Genomic DNA, 22,407 nt, shown 5'->3' with positions numbered 1-22,407 from the left:
TGTACATTTCTTTACATTCAGCGGACCTTTTTATAAAGGTCTGTGTAATAAGAAGGGAATTAGGATTTTTTCCAGTCGAAATGTAAATAGGGAGGATCCAGTTAAGTTAACAGAATGTTGCTGGGAGGCTCAAGGTTTGCACAGGATAATACTGGAAAGGTATTGCAGATGCATGTGCGAGTTAAATTAACTAAAAAGTTAGAATCTGTCACCCGCACCAAAGTCAGTTTGGCAGGTAAGAGGCTTATCCTGTTTCTAACTGCAGCCTTACCCATATCCTGTTTTTGCAGCGAATGGCTATATGCAGGTCTGTCAAAAATATTATTCAAAGATGAACGCTGATAAAAGGTTATGGCCACCTAGTGTTATAAGAATGTTACAAAAAGTGGGAAGTAGTTGGTGTACAGGAATCATCCTATGTTATCTTTTGCTCTCCTTTCTGTACTTCTTATAATTCACTGAATAGGTTTTGTCAATAAAACAATGTAAAGTAAAAAATATATATATTCCAATGAAGGAGAAGCATAAATGGTGAAGGACTATGGTCCTAGGAGTATGAGGAGGACAAAAGCAGGGACTCTCTCCCATGTGAATCTGCAGTATATAAATCTTTCTGTCTGACTTCATACTTCTGCTAATCTTGCCCTGTTCTTGTAAGTGCTTTGTCAAATGAGCAAATCTAACTTTACATTATCTCTGAATTACTCCCTGACTTTATGCTCCTTTGATCACCATTTCTCTTTCTTCCTTTCTTTCCATCTCCTGCCGCCCAATAGGATAATTGCACCAGCAAGGTACTGTAATGTTGGCTTCCTTGGAATGGGGACATCTGTACAAATGTTTACTTTTAGTATCCCTTGCAAGGTTTATCTTCAGGTCTGCATTGCATCACAGGTCTCGTGTCAGTAGTGCTGCCATACTTTGTTTTTAATCAGACCTCATTCTAATACGGTTTTACTTTGAGATCTATAGACTTAATCCTTTGAGTTATAGTTTTGCTTGCAGATTACATCTGCAGATTATTTTGTTAGGATGGGTTGACCAGTAACATGGTCCCTGAGGTTTAATCTCCCACCCTTCCTTCATTCACTTCCATCCCGAGTTATCGGGACCCTTACTTTGCTGATGTTTCTGGCATTGGCTATTTTTCTTTGTTCTTTCCTTTCCAATTTCAATTTTCTGTCATGTGGTCCATGCTGATTCTAATTTTAGAGTTGCTTTCCTTTGTTATATTATTATTTTTATTAACGTTTCTCTGTGTTTCAGAGTAAGAAGAAAAAGAAGACTGACTTTATCCCATACAGAGACTCTGTGCTGACTTGGTTGCTGCGGGAAAATCTAGGTACAGAACAGGGAATCACACACTGAATTTGATAGTAGCACTCATAGGGAGCAAGCACCTTCCTTTTTCAGTTTACTTTTTAAGTATTTGACATTTGTTTTGCTATAGGTGGCAATTCCCGGACTGCGATGGTGGCAGCACTGAGCCCAGCTGACATAAACTATGATGAAACACTAAGCACCCTCAGGTACTGTGTGTAGTCGCTGCTATAATGCCTCCTATCTGTGTCCTGCTGTTCTGAGATATGTATTTTGCTGGAGTTGTGTTTTATTTTTTTATTGGAATGCATATCACTTACAGTAGCTTTATGGAGCAAAGAAGGCACACCATATATTAGCTGAAAGGCCATGTTAAGCAAAATGAGTTTTGACTTTATTTTGGCACATAAATGTTTGTGTTCCTTGATAACCTGAATCCTTACTGAGAGACTGTATAAAACTGCACTGTGCTAAAGAGCAGTCGCCTGCTGCTTTTCTCAAAGCCTGAAGTTGAGCGAATGAGTACCCCTTTAAAGTGCATTTTTAGAAGAGAGCTCTAATGTAGAAACCATTTTCGTTCTGCAGCATCTAATCTTTATTAGATTCACATACTTGAATTTTCTTCCAGTGTCAGGCTGGGAACTGCCGGTAGTCCGTGTTTAATTAGTGGTACATTCAATACAGCAAATGAGCGCTGTAGGATACACCCTCCCTAACTAAATCTATATCACACAACAAGGTATCCTACCACCTTTACATTCTCTGATCTCCACGGTAGAGTTAGAAAATGTTCATGATACGTCCCCATAGTGACACAAAACAGCGCATTCTTAGTTTTTGTTAGTGAACTCACCTACTCTAGTAGTGGTATGCTTTACCATCGGGTCACAGCCTGGTCCCTAAAAACCAGGATGGGCTCAACCATGTTCCAGGAGCAGTTTTAGAGATCGTTGTCTATCGGAGTTTAAACTCCAAATATCTTAAAAACACCCAGATAGCCCTTTAATAAGAGAATTTCAGGTACAGATAAATACAGTATCTAGGTTAATTGGAGGGAATTTATGAACCTACATCCTAAATCAAGTCGACATGTTTCTACCCTAGTTGGTAACTGGTCCAAGGGGTTTATTGGTGTTCATCAGTACTGGATAATATACTCTGGGGTGGAAATGAGAGAGTAAGAAAAACAGTTAACCTGCTCAACTATTGTCTGTGCCCTACCTGCGTCTGGTCGAACACAAAGATATTACACTCATAAAAGATACTAGGGGCTACTTGCCCTAAAGTTGGATCATTTTCTCTGGATCCCCAATTTGAGACAGTCTACTGTGATATAGGAAGGTGGAAGAGCATGTTCCTGTAGACTTAAAGCCATAACATCTCAAACATCTGTCAACTTTACTCTGCCATTGATATCCCTGGTGTCCCTATCCGAATAACACCAGAACCACCAATTCAGCTTAAAGATGACTCCTCATCAGAGCCTGATTAATGTGATTGTTTCTTTGAACAGGAGTCTGACAAGGATCAAGTATATTTGGATGACAGTATGACCTCAGAGGAAGCTTCTTAGGTTGGGGAGGGGTCACATGATTTGGATATACAGTTTATTGTAGGGTACAGAGATGCAGAAGAGGAACGGCCATGGACCTCTCAAAAGCTTCCTTATTGTGACCAGTTGCGCTAGTTTGACATTCCACAGTCACGATCTGTACACATGCTGCACATGCCTATGGATTTTATACATTCAGTGAAAGAAATGATGGACGGCTTTTACAATAGGACTCCTCCACCATAGCAGCAGCCATCTTCTTTGCAAGCACCCCCAGAAGACCCAACTCCACAGCCATTGACCTTTTTACAGCCACAGAATGTGCCACTCCCTAAAAATACATCTCAAGAAGTCTGTCACTCAATCTTGACAGCCTAGCAGAAACATTTTATGAACATGTATTTGGAAGGAGAAAATTAAGTATAAGGTTTTCAAGAGGACAGCCAACATCCAGAATGGAAAGAGTATGTCCAAGCAGAACAACCAAATCTGGACCAAATGATGGTTACACTTTCTACATTTGGGAATGGCTGAGACAATATCTAAGAGCTAGGGAGCAGGACAATGCTGCCTAGTACCTGCTGCACACACACTCACTGTACAGCCGATTAACTGAGCTATTCTGGAGGAGTGTTCAGATGCAAGTTGCTACTGTGTCAAACTGTGTCTGGTTAATAACTATTATATGCAGATTTATTATGAAAGATGCCGCTGAGTTAACTGCAGTTGACGGTTGTATGTTGGTTGCATACTAAATATAGCAAAATGTTAAAACTGTGACATAGTTGCCTTTGTTGGGATTTGCTGTTACATTTAATGGGGCAAAGGAAACTTCTCTTGTTTATATTGCCATTTCCCTAAAAAATTACAAATAAAGGTTAGAAGAAAAAAAATCAATCTTTGATGGGGATCAATTGTCTCAATGATCAATTTCAAAATTATTTCTATGATTCTTGAGGCCTAGGATATGAAAATGTTATTTACCATTGGTGGCGGTCGTTCTGGTGAACCATCAGTCTATCGTCAGATTCCTCAGCTTTTGATTATCCTAGGTGGCAGACTGAATTCAGACACTTCTGACTTAGCTCTCTCTTGCCGGGAGGTGGTGCCAGCTCCACCATACCAACAGAAGCAAGGTCTTGTTAAAGTCACTGTAGCCATATATTTCCTCACCCCCTGCAACTGACATCATTTCTCGGGCTGTTTTTTCTGTGCCCTTAGAGGCAAAAGTTAGGAAATTACATCAATTATCCTTTGGTGTGGACTGATCTGTTAGGAGTAATGATTAAGTCTCTCCTGCTTTGTAGCAGAGTATTGGATCCTTCATGCACAGCACCATCTTGGGGCATGGACCTCTACCCCAATACATTGCTTTACTTTCTTTAGCTAACAACCACTTAAGTGCAATGAAGCACCTTTTTCACTTATGAGATCTCCTTAAAATGCCCTAGTAGTGCCAGCAATGAGGACAGAAGAAACTTAATTTCTGTGACACTGCATATCTCAATGACAATTTGATCCCAGAATGTCTTTATTACTGGCCGTTCCCTGGCCAAATGGAAAACAAATTGCCTGCAGATGGCAACTCCTCTCACACACGCACACCAGAAATCTAGTCTCAGCCTGAATTCATGCAGCCTGACTGATGACAAAAGTGCTCTTGATATTTAAAATGTATAAAAGTATGTGTTTGGTATTGTGGGATATTTCTTTAATTTGCAAATAGCAGTATCCCCGTTGTTCGACTGTGATATCGAGCCTCAAGTTGTTTGCCCATGCCCTTCTTTCTTAGCTAAACCCATTTCTTCCCAGCTCCATGGCCTCATTGTACATTTGTATTATTAGCTGGCGCTGTCCGTCATTTTCTATTATATTGATAAGAGCTAGGAGTGCCTTTGATTCTGAAATATAAGGGCCTGTCTAAGGCTCCACCTTCAGCTGTTCACAATAGAGGTTGCCTACCTTAGTCCACCCTATCCTGAGTAATTGGTGGCTTACTTTGTGTTCCAGGGTGAGTAGGGCAAGAGAAACTACTCAATTAATGAAGCTTCGAGATCCATAGGCCTGGTTTAAGCGTTAATGCCAAGCTAGTACTCCCCACAGTATCATTGTAGACAGTCCCTTCATTCTATCTGCTGCACTGTATTCAGAGGATGCACTCTGTTCACTTGTAAAGCATATAACAGTACCTCATTTGCATGTAGTGAAATAGTTATGTTCGAGGCATGTGGGCTGCTGAATTCATATCTGTCCATAGATCGCCACCTAGTGTTGGGTCCGGATGATTGCACATTGTTGTCCTGGAAGTCTTCGAAGTATCACGAGATAGGTGGCTCCTCCCCTGGACTACAGTGCCCATGGGCATCCTCTCCATCCTTAGATTGTTTTTTTTCCCTTATTTTCTCCTCCAGGGAACCATAGCCCTCTCTGCAAATGTAGTTCTCTAAACCTACTTGCCAGGGCAGCTAGTAGGGGGGCAGTGGACATCCCTGCCTGGTGCTTTTAGTTTGAAAGAATCCTAAGGACCAAGCATTACCAATTTTGACCATAGATGTCGGGCCCATATATAATGAATGGGTTGATCAAATGTAATATTGTAAATTGTAAATAAAAATTGTAAATTGATACTTGTATAGCGCACTACTCACCCGCAAGGGTCTCAAGGCGCTTGTACAAATACCGCTGTGGAACCTATCCTGGCTTTCCCTGTGAGGTGTCCACTCCTGGGCACCCCCAAGGTGGAGGCCAGGCATCCTTAGCGTTGTGGGGGCCGTTGTGGAGATTAAGCAAGCTATTGCCCAGAGTTGTAGAGTGGGACTCCATGATTGGAATAGGCACCGAGGCGAGAATTATCAGGTCCGTGGAATTTTGAACCCAAGACCCGCCGAGGCGGGGAATTGAACCCTGGTCCCGGGCTAGACCTCTGCATCAGGGTCTGCCGCATCATTGAGCCACACTATTAAAGTCCCAGTCCCATGCTCTCCAACACCCTCCTTAGGAATCCCCACTCCACTGAATCGAAGGCTTTCTCTGCGCTGAAATACCTTGCTAACAGCGTTTCCAGGCTTATCTGATAAATAGTACTGAAAATGTGCAGAGGTTTCAGACTGTAAACATCCAGGATATGAAAACTGCTTTTTCTTGTTGCGCCAGTACCCATATACATTTTTGTAACCTGTTTGAAATGACCTTAGCTGTGATCTTGTTGTCAATATTTACGAACGAGATGGGTCTATGCGAACCACATTTCTTATCTTGGTTCTCTGGTTTTAGTATTGTCACTATTATAGTTTTTTGTTAAGTGGGAAGCAGTTTGCTTTATCATGCACTTCTGCATACATGTCCAGTATGTAAGGAGCTAATAGGTATATATATTCTTTTCTAAAGGCACCTGTCTGATCATCGAAGCTTGAGGCTATCCCATGTGACATGTCTAGGTAATATCTGCAACGGTTATTCGACAGCCTAGAACTTCTCGATTGTCACTTTCTATTCGTTCCATTATCTCTTGATCCAAGTAGCTCATCTCCTTGGCATCGTCATGTGCTATCTGGGTTGTATACAACCCCTCATAGTATTATCGGAATCTCGTTATAATACCTTGGGTATCTGTCACAATAGCTGAATCTAGTCTTTCAATCCCTGCTATATTGTGTCCTGCCCAGGATGGTCTCAACAGATGTACGAAGGTTCTTCTCGGCTGGTACCTCTCACTGTACTTCCTTGCTGCAGATTGTCTGCCCAGAAATGTTACTGTATGTTCTGCTTCTGTGTGGAATTCTTCCAGCTTAGCCTGAATTGGTCTAAGGATTTTTGCGCTTGGGGAATTAACTTGAGATATTTCAAGTTCTTTGAACCCCCTCTCCAACATGTTGAGCTTATTAACAATTGATTTTCATGATTTTTTTTTGTTTAAATTTGTTTATTGGGATTTTACATTACAAGTTGATACTTCATCATTAACATATTTTAGCATGCATTTGCAGGTGTTTGAATGATACCTGTGTAGAAGAATTCCACAATCATATCGCACATCAAACACATTGGATAGGATACCGTACGACAGTCCGTGAGTTACCCTCTGGCTTAACTTTCCATACAGTGGTATGCTTTGTGGAGCCTGGTTGAGTGGGTGTCCCTGGGGTGTTGGTTGGTGTTTCGCCCTCACCTCTACCTTTGCGTGTCGTCATTGAATAGGATTTATGATCGCATTCCCAATCGGAATAATTTGTTTCGGAAATACAGAGGGGGAGAACAGAACTGCTCACTATGAGGGGAAAACCAGAGGTGGGGAAAGGTGGGGAGCGGTCGGAATGTATATCGGTGATGATCAGTGGTGTGGATGGTTATGGTCCATTTTTAGTGTACTGCTGTGTGTGTGTAAGGGGGAGAGGGGGGTCGGGTGAGACCGTCTGTGTGAGGTGGGGGAACCTGTCTGGCATGGCCCATATATGTCGTTGGCTTTGTGTCCTGATGCTGCTCGGTATTGGCTATTGTCTGTCCCATAGGGGATAGGAACAGAGTTTGAGGTTGAGGCTGTGAGGCCTCAGGTGTTACCGCTGTTGTCGCCTCCTGAGTGAATTGGATTAGTAGTTGTGCCAATTCCATATATAAGGGATATTTACGTGTCCCTTTTACCTCCTCATCCCTCAATACCTCTTCCGCTGCACCACATTTTTTCATAGGGCCTACCCAGGCCTCTTCTGGGGGGCCCGCTGGGGCCCGCCAGTGCATGGCTATCCCCCTTTTTGCTAAGAGAATGGCTAGGTATGTAAAGCGGCATTGTAACTTTTCGGTCTTTCTTTTGCAGAAGATTCCCAGGGCACATGCCTCCCATGTGGTGATGGTTGAAAGATTGACCGTCGCTCGAAGTGTCCGGTGTACCATATCCCAATACTGTTGGATAGTTGTGCAATCCCAGAACATATGCTTAAAGCACGCCTCCGTGGTCTGGCAGCGGGGGCACACAAAGTATGTATCAGGATAGAAACGGTGAAGTCTGTGTGGCATGAGGTATGCTCGGTGGAGGATGTTGAAGTGGATATTTTTGAAGCGCACATTCCTAGATACCTTTTTTGGATACACTAGCGCCTTTTCCCATTCCTTATCATGGAATACCCGTCCTACCTCGTCCTCCCATTTCTGCCGTAACGCGTCTAAAAGTACTGATCAGTTCCCGGATCGCTTTGTAGTGCCAGATGAGGAAGTGTCTGCCCGCCCCCATATGCAGGATTGTGTGCAGCACCTGGTGTGTCGGGGTTCCCCTTCACTTAGATCCCAGCAATGTCGGCTGCTATCCCAAGAGTTGCCTGTGTATCAGGAACTGTCCTGGTGGGAGATCATAACGTTCAACCATTTGGGCATGTATCCTTAGCTGTCCGTCCTCAAACATGGACTCCACCTCAGTCACTGCGTGATCGGTCCATATCTAAAGGGCTCCCGTGGTATAGTATTTATCCCTTCGGGGAAATCCTACTAATGGGAGTAGTGGGAGTACAGGGGATTTCCCTTTGACATGCAGTGGATTTGCAACAAATACGTGCAGGCTAGAGATACCTGTAGAGGGTATGTGCGTAGTGGCTTGGTACCAGCATTAGCAGTCTCTGGATGGCTGGAAGGGGTACATAGCCTTCATCGGTGATTGTTTCCCCTGTATGGCGTTCGGCCGTCCAACGAGATAGCCACTGAAGATTGTGCTGCTAGGAAGTATGCTTCAAAGGATGGAGGTACCAGCCCTCCCTGAGACATGGGTAAGTATAGTGTGCTTAAAGTATCCTATGTCGACCACCCCACCAGTTCAACGTTGTGAGTAGTGTATCTAACTCCCGAAAGAAGGAACGTGGTGGTATTACAGGGAGATTGGCGAAGTGATAAAGCAGTCTAGGAACCATAATCATCTTTGCTATGGCTACGCGTCCGATGGGGGCCAAGGGCAATGTTTTCCAGAAGTTTACCGCCGCACGCAATCCCGCTAATGCCTTATGATAATTTCCTTCGTATAGGTCTTCGGGATAATGATATAGCCGTACTCCCAGATATCGAGGAGCTGCAGTACTCCAGGCGATTTTCTGGGTTCTCACTGATAAGTCCAAAGGTGCTAGATGAGGGCTAAGTGGGAAACTCATAGATTTATCCCAATTGACTTTGAGGCCGGAGGCCTCTGCAAAGTCCTGTAGTGTTGCCCATTTTAGGGTGAGGTCACTTATGACATCTCGGACGTAGATCAGGAGGTCCTCTGCTTATAGCGGTACACAGTGTACTGTGTCTGCTATTGGAATACCCCATACCTCACCTTTCTGCCACAAGCGTATTGCCAGGGTTTCTACTGCCAGAGCGAACCGGAGGGGGGACAGGGGGCACCCCTGTCCGGTCCCTCGTTCCACCGAAAATGGAGCAGAAATGTTTGCCTATTCTCACTCTGGAGGTGAGGCACTTGCAGAGGAGTTGTGTGTATGCCATTAGGGTTGGACCAACATTTCTTTTATGTAGGACGGCAAATAAATATGGCCATAGCAGTGTATCAAAGGCCTTTTTGATGTCTAAAATTAGGCACGCCGCGCGTGGGAACTGTTCTTTTGCTCTGTCTTGGATGTGGAACAGTTTGCGTAGATTCTGCGAGGTGTTACGTCTTGAATTTGGCTGTAACGATCTGCTAATATCTTACCCATTATTTTGCAGTTCGCGTTTGGTAAATATGAGGCGGGGAGCATTGAGTCGCTATTCGGTTTTGGGAATGTCACCAGAATTGATTCCCGGGGCGAGCCCGGGAGCTCGCTTCAAGTCAGCACATCCTCATACATGGACACAACCTGGGGGATCAGCCAGGCTGCAAAGGTGTTATAATACTCGAGCTGGAAACCATCCATTCCTGGCGCTTTGTTACATGCTAGTGTTCTGATCGCGTGAGCTACGTCCGGGGGCTTGATCCTCGTCTTTAACGACTTTTTGTCTGCAGGTGGGATGCGGGGCATAGGGAATGGGCTGAGGAACTGTGTCAGTTCATGGTGTGTTGTCTGCGCCGGGGCCCGATAGATCCCAGAGTAATAGTCGTGAAATATGTGTAGTATGTCTACTTGTGAGTGTTTAGGGTTTCCAGTTTTGTCTGAGTTCTGTAATTGGTTTTGTGTCTGTCTTGTTTAGCTAGCCAGGCCAGGAGTGTCCCCGCTCTATTACCCTCCCGATGTACTCTGGCTGCATATTCTCTAAAGTTATATTGCGGAGGTCCTTCATGGCTTCTACATGAGATGTTTTAGCCTCCGCTACCTGCGCTGGGGTGGCTTCTCCTTTATCCATGTCTTTTGTTAAGCCCGCCAATTTTGCCTCCGCCCTTCGAAATGCACTCTCCAGTGTTTTCCATATCCCTACTATTTGTCGGATGCAGTGCCCCCTGGCTTCGACCTTAAACTCGTCCCATTCTATCAATCTGGAAGACGCTGTACCGGCATGAAGTGTGAAGTGTTCTTGGATGTGATCCCCATGTGCATGGCAGAACGCCTTATCAGTGAGGTACTCCCGCTGTAGCTTCCATGTAAGCACTGGGGTGAGGTGGTGTCCATCTAAGGATCACTGTGTGTGCATCATGGTTGGACAAGACTCTACCTAGGTAGTCTGTGTGTTGTATTTTGGGGAGGAGTGTTGCGGAGCAGCGAAATCTATCTAGCCTTACTCGTAAATTGTTTAGGATGGTGTAATAGGAGTATATTTTAGTGTTTGGGTTCTGCTCTCTCCAGGCATCTACCAATGCCCAGTGATCTACCTAGTGTCGAAATTGTGCCGTCTGTTTGGTCGTGGGTTATTGTGCCAACGAGGAGTAAGATCTATCTAGACTGATGTCTAGGGTGCAGTTGTAATCCCCCCGCCCCCCCTAGGAGCCATGGCATCGATGTGTGTTGGGCCAGTACTCCTGTAAGGCGGCTCCAATAATGGTCCTGCTCTACATTGGGGGCATATATGCTTTCCAGCAATATTGATCGACCCTTTAGTAATCATGTTATCAGAAAGTGTCGTCCGTCTTTGTCCACTGTTCGTGCCTGCTTCCTGAAAGGAACCCCAGGTCTAATCCAGATTAGGGCACCCCTGGCAAATGCATAGTATGTTGTGGCACAGATAATGCCCTGCCATTTTTTCCGCAGGTGGTCTACCTCTGTCGCTGTCAGGTGTCTCCTGCAGGAGAGCTATCTGCGTTTGTTGCCTCTTTATGTATGCATAGATGGCATATAGTTTGTTTGCAGTGTGCATACCCCTAACCTTTAATGTGATGAGTTGTATATCTGTGTTAGGCATTTTGGTTGCCATCTTGTCCGCTGTCTAATTGGGGCTTCTCCTTGCGTGATGTCCCCTCCACCCTCCGCTCTCCTCTCCCATCACATCGCCAGCCACCTGTATATCTTCTACGTTTTCCGTTTCCGTAACCTTACTCCACTAAGTGTACTCGGGGAACTGGAGATGGGGAAGGGGTAAGATTAAATAACGGGAAACATTCCCAACGTGGGGGACCTATTGTACGAGGCGATATGTCCAAACTGTACTTCATATGCTAACTTTAGTTCATTGCTTTAGGGGAGTGACCTTACATCTCCCCCAGCTGCCACCTCTACGGCCGCCCACTTGTAGATGGCATAGTAGGGCTGCCCAAAGGAGTCTTTCCCCTTCCCTGCCACCCACTGTTCAGTGTTCAGCCTTCGGCCTTGCAGTGATCATGACTGCCCTCGGCGATGCCGCGCCTGGTCGGGGCACTGTCCTCTCTTCGGGCATCCAGGTCTCAAATTGTATCTTCTCCTCTGTGCCGCTTGGAGGATTGTGTCTTATATCCGTGTGTCTGCCGTTTGAGGGGTCACCATCGGGGGTGTCACTGAGCCCTCTCTGGAAGTGTGCGCGCCGCTGCCATCTTCTGCGGTGAACAAGTGCAGTCCTCCCTCTCCATCCGAGCTTTCTCATGTTAGTTTCACCTGCATAGCTACCTCCAGTGCCTTCCTGCACTCTGTTATGATTTGTTCTAGGTCGGGGAGTTGTTAGTAGCTGAGCTAGACCATGAGCTTAATTGTGTAAGGGTGACTCTTTTGAGTTGCCACCTTGAGCGGCCGGGTGGTTGATGGTTTTGCGTTTTCTTGGGATCATCCAGGCTTGTCAAGTGTTGCTCCACCCAGCTACTAGCCTCTGCGCGGTATGTAAAAAAAGTGTGTGGTTCCGTCATGAATAATTGTAAGACGGGCAGGTAATAGTAGAGAATATTGTACATTCTTTTAGCGCAGGGTGCATTTAACTGCTAAGAAGGTAGCTCTCTGTTGAACGGCTCGGGAGTAATCCGGGAATAGCATGACCTGTTAATCTTCCACTCAAAGCGTCCCCTGCTGCCTAGCTGCATGGAGAATGGTGTCTTTGTCCTGGTAATGGAGCAATTTCAAGAGTAATGGTCGGGTGGTAGTCCCGGTCGTGGTTTGCGAGCCGGAACACGGTGTGCTCTCTCTATAGAGAAGAAGTGGGTCAGGTCTTTTTCTTGTGTAAATGTTGCGATCCATGTTGCGATGTAGCGGATCAGGTTAGATCCCTCCACTCTTTCTGGGAGATTCATGAAGCGGATATTGTTCCTGCGGGATCGCCCTTCTAAATCGTCCTGTTTATTTTCCAGGATCTTTATCCAGGATTGCTGGTCTTTTAGAATGTCTTGTTGCTGCTGCACCTGTGGTTCTATAGTTGGAAGCGCTTTTTCCCCTTGTTTGGCTTTGTCCGCCAGTTTCCTTTGTTCATCCCGAAGCAGGTTAAGATCTATGGCTAGTTCACCAAATTAATATTCCATGGTTACTCTGGAGTGTTCTATGGCCGCGAGAACTTTATCTAGCTTGTCAGACAGGGACTCTGAGCGAGGGGGTTTCCCTTCCGATTGGGCGACGTTAGGATCTGGGGAGGTCATTCTCTGGGGCCCGCGATGTTCCTGTTACGCGCTGACGCCCCATGCCGGCTTTACTTCTCACTGCTGTTTGTAGATGGGGTCTTGTATTGTGCTCCACCACCACTCACCCCGGTGACTGTGGACTGCCGTGTCCTGCTCTTTCCGGTTTGTTCTCGTCCATCCTCATCTTGCTGAAGACTTCCTGCGTGAGCTCTATCACATGTAATGCTTGCCTCGTATCCGATCTGGCCTCCCCACAGACCTGACCGGGCGTGACTACGTGATCTGTAAATGTCTCCAGGAGACTATGAAGGGAATTCGAGCCCTTCTGCATGTCTTGTATTTGGGGGGGCGGGGTTAGGGGTAATTGGATGAGTTTTCACAATCCTGGAATCAATGTTTCCCCTGCTATCGCTCCCTCGCCGATCCCCGTCGTCCGCCGCCCCCCAGGTTTCAGCACTCAGTGGGGACCCAGGTGCCATCCTTGTCGTGGTACTCCTGGCCATCCCGGTTAGGCCCAACTCCAATCGTATTGCTCCGGAGACCAAGTGTAGTCTGGCACCGCGTTGTCTGGAGGGGAGATAAGAGTGGTCCCCAGGTTTTAGTGTGGCAATGCTAAGGTGCACTGTGGACCCTTGATCCAACCTCTCCGGCACACGCCCCTCAGCTTCTTGTTAATAGGGCTTAGGGGCCAGCGGAGCGGGGAGGACACGGCTGCCGAATTCCGTCAGGACCCCCAGACCATTTTGGCAGGAAAAAGCGGCCGTGCTGCAGCAGGGGAGCCGGGACCTAGGCAAAGCAATGTTTTCGGCCACAGCGCGCAGGCTTAAAACCTGCCACTGCCCCCTGTGGTGCTCCAGCGCTCCGGAAGGCCAAAGGGGGACACAGGCAGCATCCCGAGGCACCACAGGACAGTTTCAGCCGGGCCCACGTCTCGGTCTGCCACTCCATGACGTCCGCAGCAGGCCTGATTCTCGTGGATGTTGATATGTGCCCACCGATACCTCCCCACCTCCCGCCCCATACCTCGAGTCCCGTCGCCGTGGGGCGGGAGGGAGTAGGCTCCAGACTCACCTGGTCCTATGCACCATGCGGGTGTCAGCTCATGCGGGGTCCATACGAAATCTGAGCTTCTTTCCCGGGGGAGGGGCCGCCTGTCATCTGCTCACCGTGCTCTATGATGGCCCCGTGAGTGTTGGCCCGTCTTGGAGGTCCCCATCGTAATACTACCTCCCGCCGCGCGCCTCAAGTTCCGGCGCCGTGCGGGACACAAACCTGTAGACTAGTCAAAGCAACGTCCAAAGTCCAGTAAGCTGTGATCCCAGGGGAAGTGGTATCACTTCCCTATCTCTGTTGCTGGAGGCTCCCTTTACGCAGTGGACCCTCTAAGGGGTCTCTGAGACTCCAGGCCTACATACTGGATCCTTCCCCCAAAAAGGGGAGGGGGAGTGCTTTGGTAAGGGGTGCCATACCATACCTCAGCTGTGAGTGGCTCCCTTGGCGCAGTGGACTCTCTCAGCGGGTTGCTGAGACTCCAGAGTATAAATATTGGATCTTTCCCCAACAAGGGGAGAAGGAGTGCTTAGTCAAAGGGCACAAAGGACAGGGGGTTAGGCAGACTAGCAGGCAAGGTGAGCGATTCAGGGGAGAGGGGATAGGAGCTAGGAGCTAGAGAGGTAGACAAAGGGAGAAAGAGTACTTAATGGGAACAAATTTAATTAGTGAGTTATTATATAGCGCTGGCTAGACCCAATGGAAACAGAGCGCTTTACATGAGGGACAATAATGTTGCAAATTACATCAGTTAAAAGTTACATAAGTATCAACAAAAGCATTTAAAAAACATAGGGGAACAAGGTGAATGGAGCAGGAAGGGTAAGGGGATAGGGTAAAGGGGTAGGAGAAAGACAGGACATAGAGACGAGGGGAAAATAGTTACAAAAGATACCAGACATTTTTTTTTAGGTGCATAGAAGAAAAGGAAAAGGGGTGAGGAATGGAAAGGGGGTGAGGGCAAAAGGGTTAGTGTATAGATCCAGCGGAGAGACTAAGGGAAAGTTTGGGGGGAAGGGGGTGGGGGTGAAAGGGTATGAGGGGGAAACGACAGAGACAAAGAAAAGTCTGCCCAAAATCCGGTTGGGTAGTTGACGGCCGAGGGGGAATCCACAACCCATCTCCTCTTCATCTAACAGGTAGCTCCACCGGATATTGCGGGTACCCCAGGTACCGCTCATGTTGCCGGAATCGTCGCCACAGTCATGACCCCGGACTCACCAAACGTCTCTCCATGGCAGCTGCTTGGGTGTAGGTTTTCTGTGGGGTTTTAGGGTATTTGGGGCATGGATTATTGGTGATTTTTTGGGCCGCCGTGCGGAGCTCCAGGGCGATGCGCCCACCATCTTGGCCGGCTTGGCCACGCCATTAAGCTTATTAACAATTAACAATTGATGTAATTGATTTTAAGAAAAAAAATGCCCATATAAAGACCCCCCCCCAAATTGAACCTGCTTCATTTACCAAGGCTGCATTAGTTTTCTTTGTGTGTTTCTGATGTGAACACTGTTTCAGCGAACAAGTTCCAAATATTTGCTATGGCACAACTATGGGGGTAGCTAATTCCAGGAGTACCGGTGTAAGGTCTGAGAGGTTTCGTGGAAGATATATGCCGCGCCCAACGAGAAGATAACCATCTCTTTTGCAAGCCAGTAATCGATCTAAGAATGGGGGCCCCATGTACCAATGAATAAAAGGTATATACATCATCTGCTTGTTGACTTGTTCTCCACACATCTACCAGCCCATGTGCTTACAATGTATGCAATTGCTCTGTCTAGCGTCTTACGCTCCCTTGGTGCAGAGCTAATTCTGTCTTAGGCGTTGCCAAGTGCAGTATTGCATTCCCCCTTCTGTCCTCACTCACAAGGGTGCACGTGAAGGTACCCCCTTCAGCACTCCATGTATATGTTCACGAAGTTGCAGGCTGGCAAGATACATTCAGTAAGGCAACATGTAGACTTTGTATTACCACTTGCAGCAGTGTATATCTTCCTTCTTAATTTGTATTTGGAGCACTCGCAGCTGCCTCCCTCGACCACCACTCCTAGCCCCCGAGTATATAATGTATTACGCAAAGAAGCAGGTACTACACAATCGATCTGTTTTTAGGGCTCTAATTTCTAATTGTCAGATGGATTTCCTGGTGCAAAGCTATATCTATTTTGTGTCTTTAAAATTAAGTAGTAATCTTTCTAGATTTACAGCAATCCTTTAACCCTGTAACATTCCTCTTCAGGAAGTTCAGTTCTGCAACTGGCATACCTAGGCTATTCGGCCACACCATGTATTCCACTCTAGCTATGCTTAAAAGCTCTTGTGCTGGGAGCCGCCCTCTGTACTAACAATGAAGAGGTAACCAACATTTCTTTGTCTAATCCTCCATTAAAATGTCTGAAGTGCATGAGCAAATGGCCTCTGCCAATAGGGGCTGATGGTACCACACCATTCTCTTCGGCTATCAGCCAAAAAGAGGAGAGATGCATCGTATTTGGGCAATTTGGTATTCCTTTTCACACTTAAATCATTTCTAAGTTTAAAACCTATGCAACACCTTTTACATTGCAAAACATTAATTTGTCAACTCCGCACTGCTGTTCTGTATTAGAGAAGGATTAAACTGCTCACGGAACACTTGTCCCTATGAAGTTATCTAGAGACTACCTCTTCTGCATAAATGCACAGAAAATACACATTAGCAACTTCTCCCTTAAAGTTCGCCCTAGGTTCTCTGGTATACATTTATTTTAACCTTAAACATACAAATGTTATCGCACCAGGATGCTTCAGTTTGCTCAGTTCTAAATACAGTCATTAATTGCTTTTGTTTCGCTGCGGGCAATATAGTATTAGAGGAGCATTGACTCTTTCTCAAGTTTTCTTGAGGGACTGATTCGCCAATTGTGGGTCAGTGAAAATGTAGGCTTTTACGGAGTCTCTCTAACAGGCTGGGTATTCAAGACTCAAGATTTAAGCTCTACAGCTTTTTCTTGACTCCTGCAAACGTATTGTGAACCACCTGTACAGCAGTGGAATCCGTATAGTGTGAAATTGAAGATCTTTTTTTTTTTTACCCAACTGTCCTAAAGTGTCCCTGTCTCTGTAACTGAGTACTTGTGCAGCGATGGGTCATGACTGAGCTCAAAGGACAGCACTTGGTGCTATGGGCAATAGGCCTTTTCAATTATGAAAACTTTCAGAAAGCTTTAAATGCTAAACAGTTTAATGAACCTTGTTTCGATTGATGTCTCCACTTTGCCTGACAATGCTGATTTTTGGACCCTAACCACCCTGACATTATTTCAGCATAGTGGGACTTCCAGGTCTTGATTTTTCGTTCCAATGCTCTTCAGAATCTTGGCTATATCTGTGGTTGTCTTACTTTGGCACGTAAAGTTATCTTCCACATCTGAGGCTCTCCTTTTTGTGAGATCGATCTTTGCTGCATGCTTGGCCAGACATTCTGATAGGCGTTGTACACACTTTGAGATGGAACCAGTCTTAATATTAATGTTCCACAGAATGCTACTCAAGCCCCTGAGAATATCTTTCACATCCCTCTCATTGAAATCTGAGGCTCCACCAATGTGTGTACTCATCCTGTGGAGTGCTGTTTTAATCTATGGTGTGCCCCTCACTTTAGGATCAAAGGATAATTTTGTTTGTTTCTGATCTCTTCTTCCCATAGTGGGCTTCATGTGGTTGCTCTCCACCCTATAGAATATATCGAGTTCAAGATGAATTGGATGCCATTTTTCACTACCTGTGTCAGAACTGGAGTGATCTTGCAATTAGGTCCAAAGGCTTGTAGTTGCACTCCAGACCTCCCGGAGGTGTCATCCTCCCCCATCGTCCTGAGATATACAGCTGAGAAGAGACGATGGCAGAAAGTACTGGTTCGAGGCATATGAGCTGCAGATCTTACACTGTGCATTAGATCGCCACCTGGCGTTGGGCTCGGATGATTGCATGTTGTTGTCGTCTTGGAAGAAGTCTTTGTAGTCACGAGATAGGTGACTCCTCCCTTGGACGATAGTGCGCATGGGCATCGGCTCCATCCGTAGATTGTTTTTTCCCGCCACTGGGTTCGGATGAAACTTTTCCGCTCCGGTTCGAAATCTACTTTTCAAGTATTTTGACGCGAAAAATCTTTCTTCAAACTTCAACAAACCACTTTCAATATCGATAAACATCGACTCTACTTCATCAGCTCGATTCCGGTCGTCGACGCGGAAGCCCTTCTTTTAGGCTCGCTCTGTGCCACTAGTAGGAGTTGCTGGTGAGAGTCGGACAGTTCCCAGAGCCTTATTAAATGATGGCCATCTTGGTGCGCGGCTGGCTTTGCCCCCGCCTATTAAGTTTCTTAAGTACCGATGTTCCAGGTTGCAAACTTGTTTTGCTGCCCAGTTTTTGATATTCTAATGTTGAGAATTTGGTTCCTAGGGAATTTCAGTGAAACCCTGTTGGCATCAGCCTTTGATCAGAGAGATTCTCCTTCATGATGTCTTCTTCAATAGAATTGTATTATCCCACCCAGGTACAGAGTTCTAAAAACTATTTTGAAATAAAATAGATTTTGAAGACCGATAGCAGGCCTTCCTTTTTATTTCCAATGTAAAAGGGGCTAATTACATTTGGTCACTTACTTAAAAAGTATACAAAACCATGATCATATTTCTTTTAACAAACAAAGGTAAAATTGGGTTAGTGAAGCCGGATAGGCTTTTAACAGGACCATCAGTCCTGGCTGACGTGATGGGTACCTTTTAGTTTAATTATAAGGGCTATCTAGATCCGAACAATGACCAAATCATTCTGTTGTTTCCATTGGGGAGTAGGTTGCTTATGACTTCAGTAACAATTCTCATGAATGGAAACTGAAATAATAAGTAATTATCATCCCCACAATGCCTGACACACAAGATACCTAACCACTGGGATTGGTAGTCATTCAGGAAACTGCCACCAAAAAGGATTGATGGCTGAGTAAAGTTCAAGTTTAGTGCCTGCATAACTTAAATCACCCACTCGATGAGGACCAATTGTCTAAAGCGCAACACAGACCGCACTTAAATTGTGGCATTTGGGAAGAGCACTTCACAGTGGGACTCCACCTTGTTGTCAACAGAGCTAGGACCTACTCCCACCAACACTACCCAAACCAAGAATCTAGGCATCGTCATCGACAGCAAACTACTTGACCACCCAAGAGTTTGTTGTCACTGTTTTATGCTTCCATACCCTGAAGGTGCTGAGGAAGATTTTCAAATGGCTTAGGTAGTACATCTGCGCAATGGTAAGTGGCATTGTTTGGCTTCTCGTCTGCATTGTCTGGTCTACAGTGATTTTGCAGTGCCTATATAGGCACTGCACTTAAGTTCCTTTTGTTTGGTGCTACCAACCCAAATCTGGAGAGCTACCTCTGTCACTTTTTGACCAACTTTTTCAACTTTTTGTAACGGATTCCATCCAACCAGTACGGATACTGCAGATTATCTGGCACTTCAAAACGCCAGAGGGCTAGATACAGTGCCAGCATTGGCATTTGAGTGTCCTTCAGGTCTGCCATCGGCAGAGGGAGCTTCTTTTAAGGCCGTGGGTCCTTTAACTACCTTTCTCCATATTGGTGAATAAGCCAATCTACTTAGAGATTTTGGAATTATGACGCTGTATGCAAAACACTTTTTTCATCTGAAAGTCTTGCCCTGTGGTCCACCAAACTGACCGGTCTTTTGGCTAGGTACTATCAGGTAGTCTGGGAGATGTCACAGATGAATAAGCCTTGCAAGGAGAAATTTTAAGATGCTGACCTTCACACAGGGCTTATTATAGGCTCAACAAATTACCAGTTAGCTGTCCTGCCCTTCCGATTGACCTTGGCACCTCATGTTTTTGCAAATGTGAAGACGGCATATCTTCGCAGAATGGGGATATTCTTATACTCTTACAATCTGCTGCTTATGTTGGGCCATTCGAGTGCCTCAGCAACCCTGCTGTTTGACTTGTGGTTTTCTATTAACTTACCTAAATCTCACATGGACCCCTTGCTGCGCTTTCTTTTCATCAGTGCAGTGTTGTAGACCTCTTTCTGTGTTTCCCATCTCTTCTGAGGATTCCTGAAATTCATGATATGATTCTCTTAGCCCCAACAGTCCTTCACCTGCTGGGCCTTCTCACTTCTTGTATCCTTCTAGTTAATCACTCTTGTTGATATTTGAATGCCTTTGTGCAGTGTTTCTGCATTCAGTGGATTCTGAACTTTGGCAAAATGGCAGACAATGTCCGCTTCAACCTGAAAGTATCAAAAGATCATCAATGGTAGACACCAGTTGAAGAATCTGAGCTGTGTAAAAGTCTTCTGCCCTCCACAAACAGGGCGATGGTTACCTCCAGTCTAGGATGGGGTGCACATCTGGTGGATCCCGAGATCAGAGGACTTTGGTCTCTAGCAGCGTTGAGGTGCCTTATCAATCAGCTTGAGTTGTGGGCTATGCACTGGTGGTGAAGGAGCTCTTTCCCCCCATTTGCGGTCATTTACTCCAAATTTTGGTGGAAAATATAACTGCTGTGTGGCAAGTCAACAAAGAGGCCAATGATGTTAGTGCCCTCTCTGCAGACAGATGCTGAGATTGTGGGCTCAGGCTCATGAAATCTGAATGGGTGTCAACCACTTGGCAGGTTCCCTAAATGTGAGAGCCCCCAACCTCTGTGGTAGTCTTCTTGCTGACCACAAGTGGCGCTGACATTTGGAGAAGCTCCAGCCCATCTTTGCCATCAATGCAATGCTTATCACCTCTTTGCCACTTGTGAAAATGTGTGCTGCCTGCTGTTTTGCATCCTCCCTCCAGTTTCCGTTGCAGGGAACTCTACGGTCTGCAATGCTCCAGAGCGTAGTTTCCTCCTGCATTATGCATTCCCTCCCATTCCTTGTGTCCTGAGGAACCTGCAGCAGGATCGGGCACCATGTGTTTGATTACAAAGGATATGGTATAATATTGATTAAGAAACCAATCGGGAAACTAGAAGGGGTTTCTTTTTAGTTGTGTTGTTTTGTTTCTAAATATAAAATATTTATCTAGTCATAATTTCCAGCCCAACAATTTGGATTATGCTGGGATTACTCTGAGAATGTTGACCTGTAAAAGATGTGAATGCAGGAGAAATACAATGACAGATGGGTATAATTGTTTGGTGAGGGGAGAAACTAAAAACCTCTGACGGACCAAAATATAGCTGAATCCAGAGCATTTGGTATAGACTATCTAAATTCTAGGGATGTAGAATCCAAATACAGTTTATATTAAAAAAGTATATCGTTGGGATGGGAAGATAAGCAGGCTCCTATTTTATTGTATTGTCCTATCCATAGCTTCATCTCGACCTACTTACCATATGCACTTTTTAGTCCATTTTGTTTGTCAGTTGCATGTTTTTCTGTTTGGTTCCTCTGATCACATCACAGTAGGAAGTCCTCATTCTGGCTTCCTGTGGCTTTGTTGGTGTTGAGATTTTTCCACTGCTCTGTTATCCCCATTTTTTGGCAGTTTATTTTAATATATGTAGCTGACATTTCAGGTATGCTGACCGTGCAAAACAGATTAAATGCAATGCTATCATCAATGAGGATCCCAATGCCAAGCTGGTGCGAGAACTGAAAGAGGAAGTGACACGACTAAAAGACCTGCTTCGAGCTCAAGGCCTTGGTGATATTCTTGACAGTAAGTGATGTCATTGATGGCAGTCATTGTATGATACTGGTGCTTAACAGGGTCTGGCTAGGAGAGAAAATTCGACTGGGCACAAAAATGTAAATTGTCCCATATTTTCACTTTGGGGCAGTTTTGAACATGTAAAGACATGCCGTATGGCAGTTCCGCAGGGTATGGGAGACTGTGTGCATTTATGTTTGCTGCAGGCAATTTTGTGGGACTATCAGGGTAATCATTTAAAAAAAGTGTTTCCAGTACATAAAACAGGCCCACAAACAGCAAAAAAAAGGTACACAAACTCTCTTGTCAATCAAGCCCTTCGGGCATCGCTGTGTTGCCATGTGGTCCAGTTCTAATCTGGTGTCCAAGGATTGAAAAGGATGTAGGACTGTTGAATCGTGGCTAGATTTTGTAGTAGTTATGAAGATGGATAGTGATACCTGCTCAAGTTTTGTTGCAGCCATTTTGCATTCATATGCATGTTATATAATGATAGATAGATGATGGCTAGAGTAAGTTTTAAACAGTTTATGATAATGAAGCTCAAGATATACAGGTCTGTGTGAATACAGTAAGTGGGTGACCCTGATATCTTCAGCCTGCAACTGTCTATACTAGGACCTCACTTCCCCATCTGCTTAGAAGAGCCCCGGGAACTTTTCATGTCCCATCTCACAAGAGCTCTGAGTTTGTCTTTGTGTTATTTGAAGGCTATTGCCATGTATTCTTGTTGCCTATGTGCAAGACATCTTGCCTCTCCTACCATTGCCCTGATCTGCATTCATTGCCAGATTCCAGTCATAATGAATATTGAAGTCACCTCAGATCTGGTTACATCTTTTCCAATTTAGTAGATTCTCCCTTATTAGGGAGATGTTACTTCA

The 22,407-nt window shown here is 45.4% G+C and overlaps 1 protein-coding gene across 15 annotated transcripts in view; it reads left to right on the top strand.

Moving 5' to 3' along the window:
• KIF1B (kinesin family member 1B) overlaps nucleotides 1–22,407 on the top strand; it is a 1,388,545-nt gene that overhangs the window by 285,318 nt on the left and 1,080,820 nt on the right. For 9 of the 15 annotated variants that reach the window (XM_086921354.1, XM_086921352.1, XM_086921351.1 and 6 more), the window contains exons 10-13: nucleotides 777–794; nucleotides 1,267–1,342; nucleotides 1,451–1,529; nucleotides 21,390–21,532. In XM_086921354.1, coding sequence (XP_086777480.1) covers nucleotides 777–794; nucleotides 1,267–1,342; nucleotides 1,451–1,529; nucleotides 21,390–21,532 — 316 coding nt within the window. The remainder of the gene's footprint in view (nucleotides 1–776; nucleotides 795–1,266; nucleotides 1,343–1,450; nucleotides 1,530–21,389; nucleotides 21,533–22,407) is intronic. The other 6 variants (XM_086921360.1, XM_086921359.1, XM_086921355.1 and 3 more) reach the window with 1 other exon arrangement.

Source organism: Lissotriton vulgaris, chromosome 5, assembly GCF_964263255.1.
Source record: "Lissotriton vulgaris chromosome 5, aLisVul1.2, whole genome shotgun sequence".
Taxonomy (NCBI): Eukaryota; Metazoa; Chordata; class Amphibia; order Caudata; family Salamandridae; genus Lissotriton; species Lissotriton vulgaris.
The sequence above is the reverse complement of the archived record's forward strand: the minus strand, read 5'-3'. Positions and strand labels throughout refer to the sequence as shown.